The 12,677-nt window shown below is 40.9% G+C and overlaps 1 protein-coding gene across 4 annotated transcripts in view; it reads right to left on the bottom strand.

Annotated features, from left to right (window-relative positions):
* Nucleotides 1–11,584, bottom strand: part of LOC114628330 (cytidine monophosphate-N-acetylneuraminic acid hydroxylase) — a 56,701-nt gene extending 45,117 nt beyond the window's left edge. For 2 of the 4 annotated variants that reach the window (XM_028776300.1, XM_028776299.1), the window contains exons 1-4: nucleotides 11,502–11,584; nucleotides 9,105–9,205; nucleotides 8,683–8,886; nucleotides 3,535–3,626 (exon numbers count right to left, since the gene is read on the bottom strand). In XM_028776300.1, coding sequence (XP_028632133.1) covers nucleotides 3,535–3,626; nucleotides 8,683–8,886; nucleotides 9,105–9,115 — 307 coding nt within the window. In that variant the 5' untranslated portion in view covers nucleotides 9,116–9,205; nucleotides 11,502–11,584. Of the gene's footprint in view, nucleotides 1–691; nucleotides 723–3,534; nucleotides 3,627–8,682; nucleotides 8,887–9,104; nucleotides 9,206–11,501 lie in introns of those variants that run through there. The other 2 variants (XM_028776301.1, XM_028776302.1) reach the window with 2 other exon arrangements.
* Between the last annotated feature and the right edge of the window lie 1,093 nt (nucleotides 11,585–12,677).

Below are 12,677 nucleotides of genomic sequence, written 5' to 3' on the forward strand. Positions count from 1 at the left end.
GCAGTGTGGAGACTATAAGAATGTCTACATATTGTTTCTGAGAGGAAAAGCCCAAACATTCCAGCAAGCAGTGCCAATGCCATTCACTGAGAATGAATGAATGAATGGATGAATGAATGAATGATGGTCTCACAAGTGAAAGGGATATTGTGTCCATCCTACTTCTCAATTCATCAAATCTTGTCCATGCAAACATTTTCTCATTTTATTTAATTCTCCTTTCACTCTCATTCATAAATTATATTTGATACTATTTTGTAAATGATGATACTGTTTTGTAAATGATTTTTCATACCTACATTCATAAAAATATTGGTCTGTGTTTTTCTTTTTTTTGGAGTCTGTTTGCATGGTTTTGGCATCAAGACCTAGTTGGTCTGAAGCAGAATCACACATGACCAAGTGAGCTTCATACCAGCCTGGTTCAATATTTGAAAAATGCAATGATGATTCAATATTCAAAAGACCAATGGACTACATCACATTCATGGAAGAAATGTGGGAAATATATGAGCATCTCAATGGACACAAAAGAGAGAGTTGACAAAATAGAACATTTTGAGTGAGGAGATACTGTTAGGAGGCAAAGAATAGCAAAGCAGGTCCTCAGCCTGAGAAGGGCTGGCTGAGAACACCCAGCTGCTACCACTGTGAGAGCAGAGACAGAACAAGGAGGCTTTCTTTCTCTTACCACTTCTGCCTGGAGGTCTTAGACAAAGCAACTATGTGAGAAAATGAAATAAAAGACATACAAATTAGAAAGAAGTTAAGCTATCTATATTCATAGAGAACATGATTCTAAATACAAAACATCTAATATATCTAACAAAAACTATTGAATTAATAACTGAGTTCAGGAAGGTTATATATACATGATCAATAAGAAAGTTAACATTTCTATATGTAGCAATGAGCAATCTTAAAGTTACATTTATAAGATAATCAAAAAGAATCAAATATGTCAGGAGCCATCTAGGAGAGGCTAAAGGCTAGCAGGTGATTTTCCTGAGATGATTCACCATGAACTGCAATGAATGAGCGCCTGGAGGCAAGGCCCAAGGGACTTCGTCTATTGATTGATTCTTGCTATTGATGTGCCTTTCTTGTCATTATTAAATTGATATAACAATCCTTGGGATTAGTCCACCCTATTGGGCAGATTTTCTGCAAATCAGTGAAGGTGTTCTCTTTTATAGCAGTGCTCTGTAGAGAAATAGATGATTTCTTAATTCCTAATAATGATTCTATAGCATTTCTAAACTTATGCAAATGATATAAAAACCCTCTGTAATATGAAAACTGCAATTAGGACTTTGCCAGTCTTCAGGTGTCATGAGTTAATTGAGCTAAAAAAAAAAGGCAGGCATGATACAGATTTATAATTTAAGGATACATTCCTTTAAGCTGTAAAACCATTAACTAAAGGCCATAAACTGGGAATGAACATTTTATTGTAAGTGAAAGGACAGAAGATAAAATATTGACTGGGTTTATCTATACAAAATTTTAATGTTAACTTAGACCTAAGCATTATAGTTTTAAACTCTCAGTGAACCTATGGACCTAATAGCATATAGTGAATGTTCAGTTATATAACTAGTCTTAATGGAAACACATGTAAACATCTTTGTTGTAACTTCTTCAATTTATGATTTGAATTTATGTTTGAACTTGTGTGAAGTCTTGAAAAAAAAGGATGCTTGGAGTACCATGTGATCTATTCTCCTGAAAAGGTACAAAAAACTAGGAACAGTGAATTAAGATGCAGAAGGAAAATTGGATGGAAGCATTACAGAGATGAGGGGCTGGGTAGATGAGGAGGGACAAAGAAGAGAGCAGATTTAAGGACATAGAAGGAGAATAGAGGCAAAGGAAAATAGATGCAGAAGAGACAGCAGAGAATAGCAGAATGTAGCAGGGCTGAAGAGGGAAGAGACTAAGAAAAGAAGGAGCCGTAGTGAGAGCAGAAAGCGGCAGGCAGGCTTTTCTTATAATGAGACAGATTTTTAAATTCATTTAGCAATGAAGGGTAGAAGCTTTTTCTCTCTCTGTGCAATAAAGGTTGAGCCTTTTTTTCATCCAGAATGAGTAAGTTCTTTCTGCACTGGTGTTTTTGCTTTTGCCCCATCCACAATTTTATACATATATATATACATATATATATGTATATTTTATACAGAGCTGTATTTTATATATATATATATATATCATGATCATTATCATATATAAGTATAGGTGCATGTGCATGTGTGTGTATGTATGTGTGTGTGTGTGTATGTATGTAAGTATGTAAGTTGATGAGACAGATTGTTGGGCCACCTCAAAAAAGTATGTGATCATGAATGTGTATGTATTAATGTGTGTATGAATGTATTGTGTTTATGCATATTTGCTTGTATAAAAGTTTTTCCTTTTGTGAGCATGACTTTCTTTTCCTGGTTCAATAAAGGTTAATTGCTTCAAGCCTCCTTCTTGCCTGGCCAGCCCGAAGCCATTGGCTTTTGGTCTCAGAATAACATAGAGTCAGGACAGGTAAAATTATTTAGTAATAAGGAACAGGTGTCAATTTTCCTTAAGCCATTGGCTTCTGGCCCCCAAATAACTAAGACTCAAGGGGAATAAATATCATTAGTACTAAACAACTTTTATACTCTCAAGACCAAGTCTTGCTCTCACCAAGGCTCCACCTAATCAGCTGCCTCAGAGAGGACCCAGTGCTCAGGCACAGCTGCCGGTAAACATATTTATGAATTAATTTAACAAAAGTAGTACAAATTTTTCACAAAGTAGGATGATACAAAAACAAACACACAGATAACTAGGTCAGAGTGAAGAATTCATATAAACATATTTAGCTAGAAGCATTTCAGTCTGACGAAGACGCCAAAAACAGACATTAGAGAAAAGAAAACCTCTTCAGGAAATGGTGCTGGTAAAACTGGATAACCACACGTACTAGAATAAAACCAGATCACCATCTCTTACATTAATGAAAATTAACCCAGAAAGATCTGAAACAGTGAAAACACTAGGGGAAGGAGTAGGGGAAACAGTTCAAAATACAGATAGGCACAGCTAAAAAGTGTCTGAACAGGCCTGCAGTCTGTCAGGAAACAGCACCAACAACTGATAAATACTCGTGGATTAACAAGCTTCTGCATAGCAAATGAAGGAATTTGGTGAAGACAGCCCAGAGACTAGATGAACATATTGCTCATGATACATCTGGCAGAGCTGTAGTATCTAGACTATACAAAGAACTAAAAAGGCTAAACAATGAGAAATCAAGTTACCCAATCTATAAATGAACTGGTGAGAGGAACAGGTAATTCTCCAAAGATGAAATGCAAATGATCAATAAGTATGAGAAGGAAGATCTTGTCTCAAACAATCAATCAATCAATCAATCATGTAGGTCTAACAGCTTAAAATCAGAACAGATCAAAACTTGGAGTGGAAGTCATTGGGACAAAGTTTCCAAAGTCCCCTCCCCTCCCCTCCTCATTGCAGCAGAAAGCACGGATGGGTGTTTACCAAGCTCGTCTTGACAGAAGCTCCCTGGAGGGTTGGTATATTTCATGGTGCTCACATCTAACTTCCAGTTGTGCTTTGTGCATTTAACAGACCTAGGGGGAAATGAGAGCCAGCTATATAACACAGTGAAAAAAATTAGTTCTGATGAAGTGTGATAACATCTCATGACACAGAAGTCAAAGCAATTGATGGAGCTCAAAATACATGAAAGAAAATCTATGAAGAGGTGATAGCGGGGTTAGGGGGTGCCAAGAAAATGCTGGGTAATCACCAAGTGATGTCTTTAAATGTGAAGATCAAGTCTGCATCACACAATGATGTGTTAGAGAATGGGACTTCAGGTTAACTCCTCCTGGTCAGGGAGCATGGGTGGAGTCAGCTTGAAATGAGGCTATTGACACAGAGGCCTTAGAGGGAAAGGAGAAGGATGGGCAATGGTAAAGCAAGGCTTATACACATGTAATAAGCAAGCTGCTGGTGGGAATCCATGCTTCTGAAGACAGCTCTTACGCACAAAGACACAAGAGTGATGCTCTCACAACAGCTAAGTGAGGTGCAGAGAGAATGTGGTCATACTTGTCTCTCCTTGGCCCTCACTTCTACTGTTCAACTAGTTTTATATCCCCAAAAGTTTAAGGTTTAAGACTATGATTACCAGATCAGGTACAATCTACTCATATAAATATGAATTTCAGACAAAGTGAGTATAGAGAATATTTTCTTTCTTTTTCATTTATCTCTGCCCCTCCTTCCTTCCTTCCTTCCTTCCTTCCTTCCTTCCTTCCTTCGTTCCTTCCTTCCTTGCTCCCTCCCTCCCCCCCCCCCTCTCTCTTTCTTTTTTTCTTTGGCTCTTTTCAAGACAAGGTTTCTCTGTGTAGCATTGGCTGTTCTGAAACTCTTTTTGTAGACCAGGTTGGCTTTGAACTCACAGAGATCCACCTACCTCTGCCTCCTGAATGCTGGGATCAAAGGGATGTGCCATCATGCCCTGCTTAAAGTGAGTATATTTTCAAATGCACATCTCCCACAATATTTACAACATAAACTAAAATTCTTTTTTATCTGTAAGTATTTAGGTGAATTTTCTACATTTCTATTTACTAATTTAATTCCATTTCCAACTAAGACACAGACTATAACCAATGAGAGACTTTAAAGGAGATACTGTATAATTTTTGATATTTGCTTGAACTAACTTTCTTCCTTTCTTCCTTCCCACATTCCTTCCTTCTTGCTCCTTCAACTTGTTTGAGACAGAATCTCATGTAGCCCAGGCTAGCTCTGACCTTAATATGTAGCCAAGGATGACCATGACCTCCTCATTTCCCTGCTGCCTCTTCAGCTCTCTGTTTATGGGTGTGCACCACCATTTATGGCTCACTGCTCCTGGCTATGTTTTATTTTGTTTTTCAGACAGAATTTTATTTTGTAGCCCAAACTGGTCCCAGACAGTCAGAAATCCCCCTGTCTCAGTCTTCCAAGTACTGGGATCATAGGCATGAGCTCCCTTTCATCTTCCAGAAAATAAAGCTTGCCAGATCTGGGGGTGCTTAGTTGGAAATAGGGTACACCTGGGGGTACTCATTCAGAAGTAGGGTACAAACTATTTCTTTTTTTTTCTTTATAAATTCCTGTTTGATGTTGGTTTTGTTTCAAGAGACAAAGAATCTTTTTTAACAAGAAACGGCTCTTACCAGAAGCATCATTAAAAAAAAAAAAAGGAAGAAAGAATGAAAACATATAAAACATCATGCTGCCATTTCCGAGCTTCATTGTATCTATAATTTTTAAATGTCCTTTGTAGCTCAGCAAGAACACATAGTCCACAGTTTGATTTATGAAGAATTACTTTATAGCTCCTCCCTTCTCAGGAGTGAGTGGGAAACAACCTCTAAAAGTCAGGAGGAGGTATTCCAAATGGGACTGTAGAATAGTCTAGAACCCAAGAGGGTAAGTGGATAGAACCAAGTGTGGTTGGGCAGCAGCTTGATGGGAGGACACTTGGAGTGGGCAGGAGTAGGACAGGAGAAGATAGAGGGACAGGAGACAGGAGAGTGTGGGAAAGGAATAGGAGACAAGAGAGAGGTGGAAGGGGTGGGCACAAGAAGGACCTTCCACACACAGAAGCTCTGAGAACATTAGACTTAAGAACATGAGATGTACAGCTTCTAAGATCCTGGTTATGTATCAGGAAGGAAACTGGATGGCAGGAAGGAATGGACTATGCTTAACTGTACCCTGAGAAAGATGCTCTTCCAGGACTGACAACCGTACAGAGGCTCCAGAAGAAGAATGGAAGGTAGAGAGTCAAATGGGGCCTTCACAGCGATTCAGGTTAACTACTGTGTGGTGAGCTCCCCAGAGAAATAAAGCTGAGAGTGCCCAGGCTCCTGTGAGGGTAGCAAAGGGAAGAGGTTTATAGGCTAGGGAAGGGTTCAGAGGGTGAAGGGTTTGTCACCCAAGCATGAGAACCAGAGTCTGAACCCCTGAATTCTGATAAAACACTAGGAGTAGCAGCATGTACCTTGAACCGAGAAGAGGTTTATAGGCTAGGGAAGGGCTCAGTTGGTGAAGGGTTTGTCACCCAAGCTTGAGAACCAGGGTCTGAACCCCTGAATTCTGGTAAAACGCTAGGAGTGGCACATGTACCTTGAACCAACACTAGGAATGCTGACACGGAAGGATCCCTGGGGTTCCTACTGATCTATCTTGATTAGTGAAGTCCAGTTTCAGTGAGAGATGCTCAAAACCTAAGGTGGAGTGGGATTCAGAAAGCTATTCTCTGTCAACACCCAGTCACGTGTGCGCACACACATACCCCAGAGCTAAACTGCTGGTAAACCAAAACTAAGACTAACTGTTCTAAGGTTTTGCATAAGGCAAGAATGGCTGGTTTGTGGTAAGGAACTTACCATATTTAGGTGAGCAAAAAAATGCAAAAACAATCAGTTCTTCCCAATAATCTGTGTGTACAGACCACAGGAAGTTCATGGCCCCACATGAATAGTAACAATGGTGAACATTAATTAGCTGCTTATCATATACTACAGGTGATATTCTCTTAAACATTTTTTTTTGTAGGTTTTGAGTAAGTGGGCCTTTTTTTGTGTGGTGAATGCATATATATGCAAGTCACTATCGGGAGTCTTTCTCAATTTCTTTTCCATTTTCTCTTTTTGAAATTTATTTTCAATAATCCTTATTAATTATTTTTAAAGGCAGCTTGCAAATAAATAAAAAAATCACACATCAAAATTATTTAGACCCAAAGTTTGTACAACTTAATAAACTTATATATAGCTAGAACTGATTTTCAGAATGGAACATAAAGCTTCACTTTAAATTTGACACTTTCAGTACTGGATATACTATATATATTTATCCACTACCCAAACCAAAATATCCACGACAGGATTAGAACTAGAAAAGCAACTAGCATCATATCCCCTATCCTAACATGTCTGTTATCTGCAGTTACTCCTTCTTCATTTCTTCCGTTTGCTCTGAGAGACAGCATCTCTCTCTCTGAACCTGAAGCTCAATGATATTCAGCTAGACTGGCTGGCCAGGAAGCCCAGAGACCCTCCTGCCTCTGCTCCTCCAGAGGTTAGGATTGCAGGCACATACCACAGTGCCTGGCCTTTTACATAAATGCTCTGAATCTGAGTATGGGTCCCCATGCTTCAACAGCAAACGTTTTACTCTCTCAGAATCCTGACAACAAAGGTGATATTTTCATTTTACAAGTGAGCAGACTGAGGCTGAAAAAGATTATGAACTTGTCCAAGATTACTGAAGAGCTGGTGAGGCAGGCAAGGAGGAGAGAGCCTGCTAAGCCTTAGCGCCTCCCTCGGTGGTTAGCAACATACAGAAAGACAGGAAATTCAACGTCTCCCAAAGATAATCAGCAGGAAAACAAAACCTCTATCTACCCTGAGTACTTCATGAATATATGAATGTACCAGAGATGGAAGGAGGTGAGGTCCCCTGCCCTATTCCCTAGGAAGGATGCCAATAATCCAAATTGAATAATATCTGAGTTTCTGGCTACAAATGCAACAGAGAATCACACTGGAAAGTCGACTAGGATATGGAACTTTATCTGTAATCAAACAAGTCTATGGGTAGTTGTGAGAATATTCTAGATTTAGGGATTGTCCTCTGCACAATGATAATGGAGCATTCTTGGAGAACTCCTTAGCTCCCTTTATCACTGAACTATCCACAGAAGGCCACAGATACGATTGATCACACAAAGGAATGACAAATCCCAACACCCAAGGATTCAACCCAAGTAGACCAGGACAGGCTTCAGAGGGCTCTAAAGGGTATGGTCTAGCGTTCATGAGGTGACTGGTGCTGATAAGGCAAATGCCCAAGAACTCTCTTTAGCTGTGCCAGATAGTTCCCCAAAGCCAAATAACTTTGTCCTAACATTGCTGCTGCCCAGAGGACAGACTTACTATATGGGGATGAAGGCTGGCAAAGGCATAGGATCTCAGAAAAAATAATCAGAACCACCATTGTGTGTAGGGGAAACAGCTGGGTTATTGGCTTTTTAGCAAGGTTTGGAAAGCACCCTCTGTCTCTTTGTCTGTCTGTCTCTCACGTGTGTGTGTGTGTGTGTGTGTGTGTGTGTGTGTGTGTGTGTGAGAGAGAGAGAGAGAGAGAGAGGATGAGAGAGAGAGAGGATGAGAGAGAGAGAGAGGGAGGGAGAGAGGGAGGGAGGGAGGGAGAGAGAGAGAGAGAGAGAGAGAGAGAGAGAGAGAGAGAGAGAATGTGCATATGTGTGTGTGTCCTGCAAGAAGGACTTCTAGAAGAATTGAATCTTTGATGAATGCAATACCTCATATGTGTGTTCCTACTCCAGCAAACCAAACACTCCCATTCATGTTCCCATACTCTAGAAGCTAGGTGACAACAGCTAGAATTGTCAAGCTAATTTAGAGTTCTTAGAAAGAGAGAAGAGAAAGGAAACTTAAGCAAAACATAATTTTGAAGTCAGGAAACTGTCCCAATGAGACAAGAGGAAAACTTACTAGAACCAATTTGCTGACTGGGTCACTTAAGATGTTGAGGTAAGCACCCTTCCTGTCAAATCTAACTGCAAACAGGGTCACTGGCAGAAAGCAAAGGACCCCATGGTACCTTCCATCTAAATCCTCGATGTCTTTCATGAACAGGCCTCCTTGGTGCTTGCAGAGGTTCTTGCATGCCTTTAGGTGGTCCTTCTCCTTGTATAAAATGTACTCTTTCCCAGTAGTCTTATTTCGAAAAAAATTGATTCCTTCTTTGAGGTCAGCAACTTCGGCAGGAGACAAGGACAGCAGGGTCTCAGCTGTCTGTTTCCTGCTAAGAAAAAACAGGTATTACAAGAGGAGCATTCGTCCTGTTGAGTTTGAAAGAATACACATTCTAAAATGACAACTGAAAACTTCCCTGTGTGTCTGAAGCATCTCCCACAACCCAGGCTCAGTGGCCCCCAGTACTGAGTGCCCTTTCTCCCCACCTTTAAATCTATGCAAATGTGCACTCTGCTTTGATACAGAATTGACCCTTTTCTCACTTGCCTGTCCATCATCTGCCAGCTCCAGGGTATTTCAAAACAGTTGCTGGTGTTCTTTCTACTTCTGTGGCTCACACCAGGAAGGGCAGGATGGCGTTAGACTGCCTGGAGAGAAAATGTTTACTCAAATTCACTATTTCCGTTGATAGTTTCCGCTCCCCACCCCCACCTCTTTTAAAAGCCTGGGTCTTCAGTTCAGCTTTCTCTGGCTTCCCTTTTACACCTGGACATCCCCCTGCCTCAGAGGGAGTTCAAGTCCTGCAGGATCACCATCAGCCTGCAAGTTCAGCTAGAATTCACCCCTGCTTGGCCAAGTCTCCTGGATCCATCCCTGACTTCTTGGTCTGAGCCTACCACTCAGAGTACCAAAACAGCACCTGGTATGCCACCAGCTCACCTACACGTGTTCACTTTCAGAGCCTGCAGTCATTAGTTCTGTTTTTCTTCTCCAACCACTTAGCTGACTGCCTTCCCATGCTGTGTTCTTCAGTTAACTATTTAACAGCATAACTCGCTCAGGCACTAAGTTTGAATGATTTACAGAAAACTTCAGCCATCCAGCTTCAACCTAGTTCCTCAGCAGGCTCTCTCTGAATCATAACAACATCAAAGTTGCACTCAGAGATTTTTCAAAATGAATCTCTCTCTCTCTCTCTCTCTCTCTCTCTCTCTCTCTCTCTCTCTCTTTGCATATCTGTGATGCAAGAATCTGGGTGTGTGTGGACTTATTTGTATCTTTTATTCCAAACTTAAGGTGGCCCAAATTATCTCCTCTTCTTGTGTTGCCTTTAACAATGAGCTCAAGGATGCTGGGATGATTTCACTTTCAGTCTGTAAATGTCTTAAACTAGAAGGTAAAAAGAGTCGGGTGTTCAGGGTGGGGGTGGGGGTGGCAGAGTGAAGAACTCAAGCTACTTCCCATTCTAAACAGAGGAGGGCACAGCTCTAGAACAAGTCCTACATTAGAGTCCCACTGTCACATCCGCCCTAAACTCCTCCCAATTCTATTCACAGCAGACGTGGCATTATTTCAGAGATATAGTTTAAGTGAATAAATATGGTTGGAAGGAATCCAGTCTAAACCTTGTGAATCCTTTTACTGATTTCTTATACTGTAAAGAGCTAGCGCTGAGTTAAAAGGAAGCACAAGCACCACGCCTATACAGTGGTTAAAGGTGCACAGGAAAATAGATCTTCAGGTGAATGGATCACAAAACCCACATTCTGTAATCGAGTGCAGCTGTGTCACCCAGTGGAAAAAATAAGTGCAACTAACTGCAACTTGTTCTAGCACCAAAAGGTAAAATAAAGTGTGGGTGAAAATAAAGCACACAAGCTTGTTTCTGAGATAGGGTCTCATGAAGCTCATTCTGGTCTGAAAATCATTACATAGGCGATGACAGCCTTGAACTTCTGACTCCTGTGCCTCTCTGACTTCTCCAACTCATGGGCATCCCTCCCCAGCTTCTCATTGCCTTGGAGCCTTACTATTCTTCTTGTGCTTTCTCTTGGTCCCCTCTCTCTTGCTCCTATCTCTTGGTCTCTTTTGCCTGCACTCTCTTTGTCTTCTTCTCTTGCCCTCTGCCATTCCTTCCTCTCATGAACTGGTCCAATCCACAGGCTATGTCCAGTCTACTAATTTCTTTCTCTGCCCTGGACTCTTCCAGATGCCTCTGGCTGTACTTTCCCTCATATCTATACTAAAACAAAACAACCAACCAAACAAAAAACCCTTCCCATCAACCATACCTTGAAATGGTTGTGTCCTCAGTTTATGCGTCTGCTACTGAAAATCACCAGGTGGGGTGTAAATGAATTCCTTTCCAAGGGGCCTGACCTCTCCTAATAAAACCCCGTCACTGATTTGATTGTTTCTGATAATTTCTGCCACCCACTTTAGTAGACTCCAAATTCTAGAGTCTGCCTCTTTATGTGCTTCTTCCCTCCACCTGGTATGCTTCTTCCCTGTGATTCTGGGCAGCTCAGTCTCTGTGGCTCCTGGAGCCTGCTATGCTAGCCTGGGCACCTATCCCATGGAAAGGCTCTGCTCCTCCCTCTACCTGCTCTCTCTCTCTCTCTCTCTCTCTCTCTCTCTCTCTCTCTCTCTCTCTGTCTAATGGGGAAATACCACCCCAGTGCTGTCTGCTTTGTTTCCCTTGGCTCCCTGAAGCTTGATAAAGTCACACCAGTATGCTGGGAAGCTCCTCTTGCCTCCTGGGCCCCCATCACATGGAAAGAGACACCTCTCCTATACTATTTGGGACATTTTTCTCTGACAGGTCTCTCAATCCACTTAGGGATGCCCCATATTGTAATTCTTGTCACCAGGACATTTTCCTTCTTCCTCCCCCCATTTTCTCTGTCCCCACATATTCTCAGTTCCCTCCTGGAGCTTTCTTACCTGTAGCTAGGAGCTGCCTGCTCTGCCTTTGTCCCTCCCATTGGTTCACTGGAGTCTTGTAACTCTCCACAGCTCCCTTATGCCCTTATGAGTCTCTAAGATTGGAATCCTCCCTTGGGTGGAGTTCCCATTTCGTGACCCTTTCCCTTCTTATCTAATCTCTTTTCCTCCTCTAACTCAGTGATTTCACCAACTCTTTGCTTTGTCCTTCTGCAAATGTCTTGGCTTTAGTACAGCTCGATCAAAACATGTCAAAATATGACATAATCTATTTTCAAATTCTTGCAGACTGAAATAACTTCTGTCACTGCACAAGCAAATGATCCCCCATATCCCTCATATCTAAACTTCCTCTGTTCTACACCCTCAAAAGTCTCTTACTGCTAAGCTTTTTTGAAAACTCTTTTATTTCTAGGATTTCTTTGTTCTCTGCTCTCAGAAAAACCTCTTAAGACTATTGTATAAACTCTTTATCTCAGGATTTGTAAGTTCATCGGGTATGGTTAAAAATTATAAAATCTGTAGCAAAAGCTAGCTTAAAACATGTAGCAAAAGTGTCATGGTTTTTAAAAAGTCTCTATATAGGTAATCTTAATTTGTTTCCGCACAGTATGTATAGATCTTCTACAGCACACACACACACACTCACACACATACACACACACACACACATACACACACACACACACATAACTTGGATTCAACTTTTGTTTAGTAAAATTGATATTTTTAAACATCAAATATGTAGCTTTTCTCCATCTTGACAGATGATTAATCAGGATGGAAGCAACCACGTGGCTGACAGCCATCTTTACTGTAGTTAAGATGGAAGCAACCACGTGGCTGACAGCCATCTTTACTTTAGTTAAAGAGAACCAATGCCATGTAACTTTACCACCATCGTGATTAAGATAACCATGTGGTATACACCAACAGAGGTGGTACCCATAAACCTTCATAGTCCTAAGTCCTCTGTTCATCATTGTGTCTGCTTTTAGACTAAGAAGACAGCAGTAGGTCTCTAAGATGTTTTGGATTAGGATAAGCTTCTGCATGATGATTTTTGCCCTGAGAGTAAAAGTTTTAGATTAAAAAAATCCAACAACATTTTATTAAGATTTATAAATTCCTAAGGTTTTAAAGTTCTACTCAGGTTAACAGAGCTGACCCAGAGAT

Source organism: Grammomys surdaster, unplaced genomic scaffold (assembly GCF_004785775.1).
Source record: "Grammomys surdaster isolate TR1022 unplaced genomic scaffold, NIH_TR_1.0 267, whole genome shotgun sequence".
NCBI lineage: Eukaryota > Metazoa > Chordata > Mammalia > Rodentia > Muridae > Grammomys > Grammomys surdaster.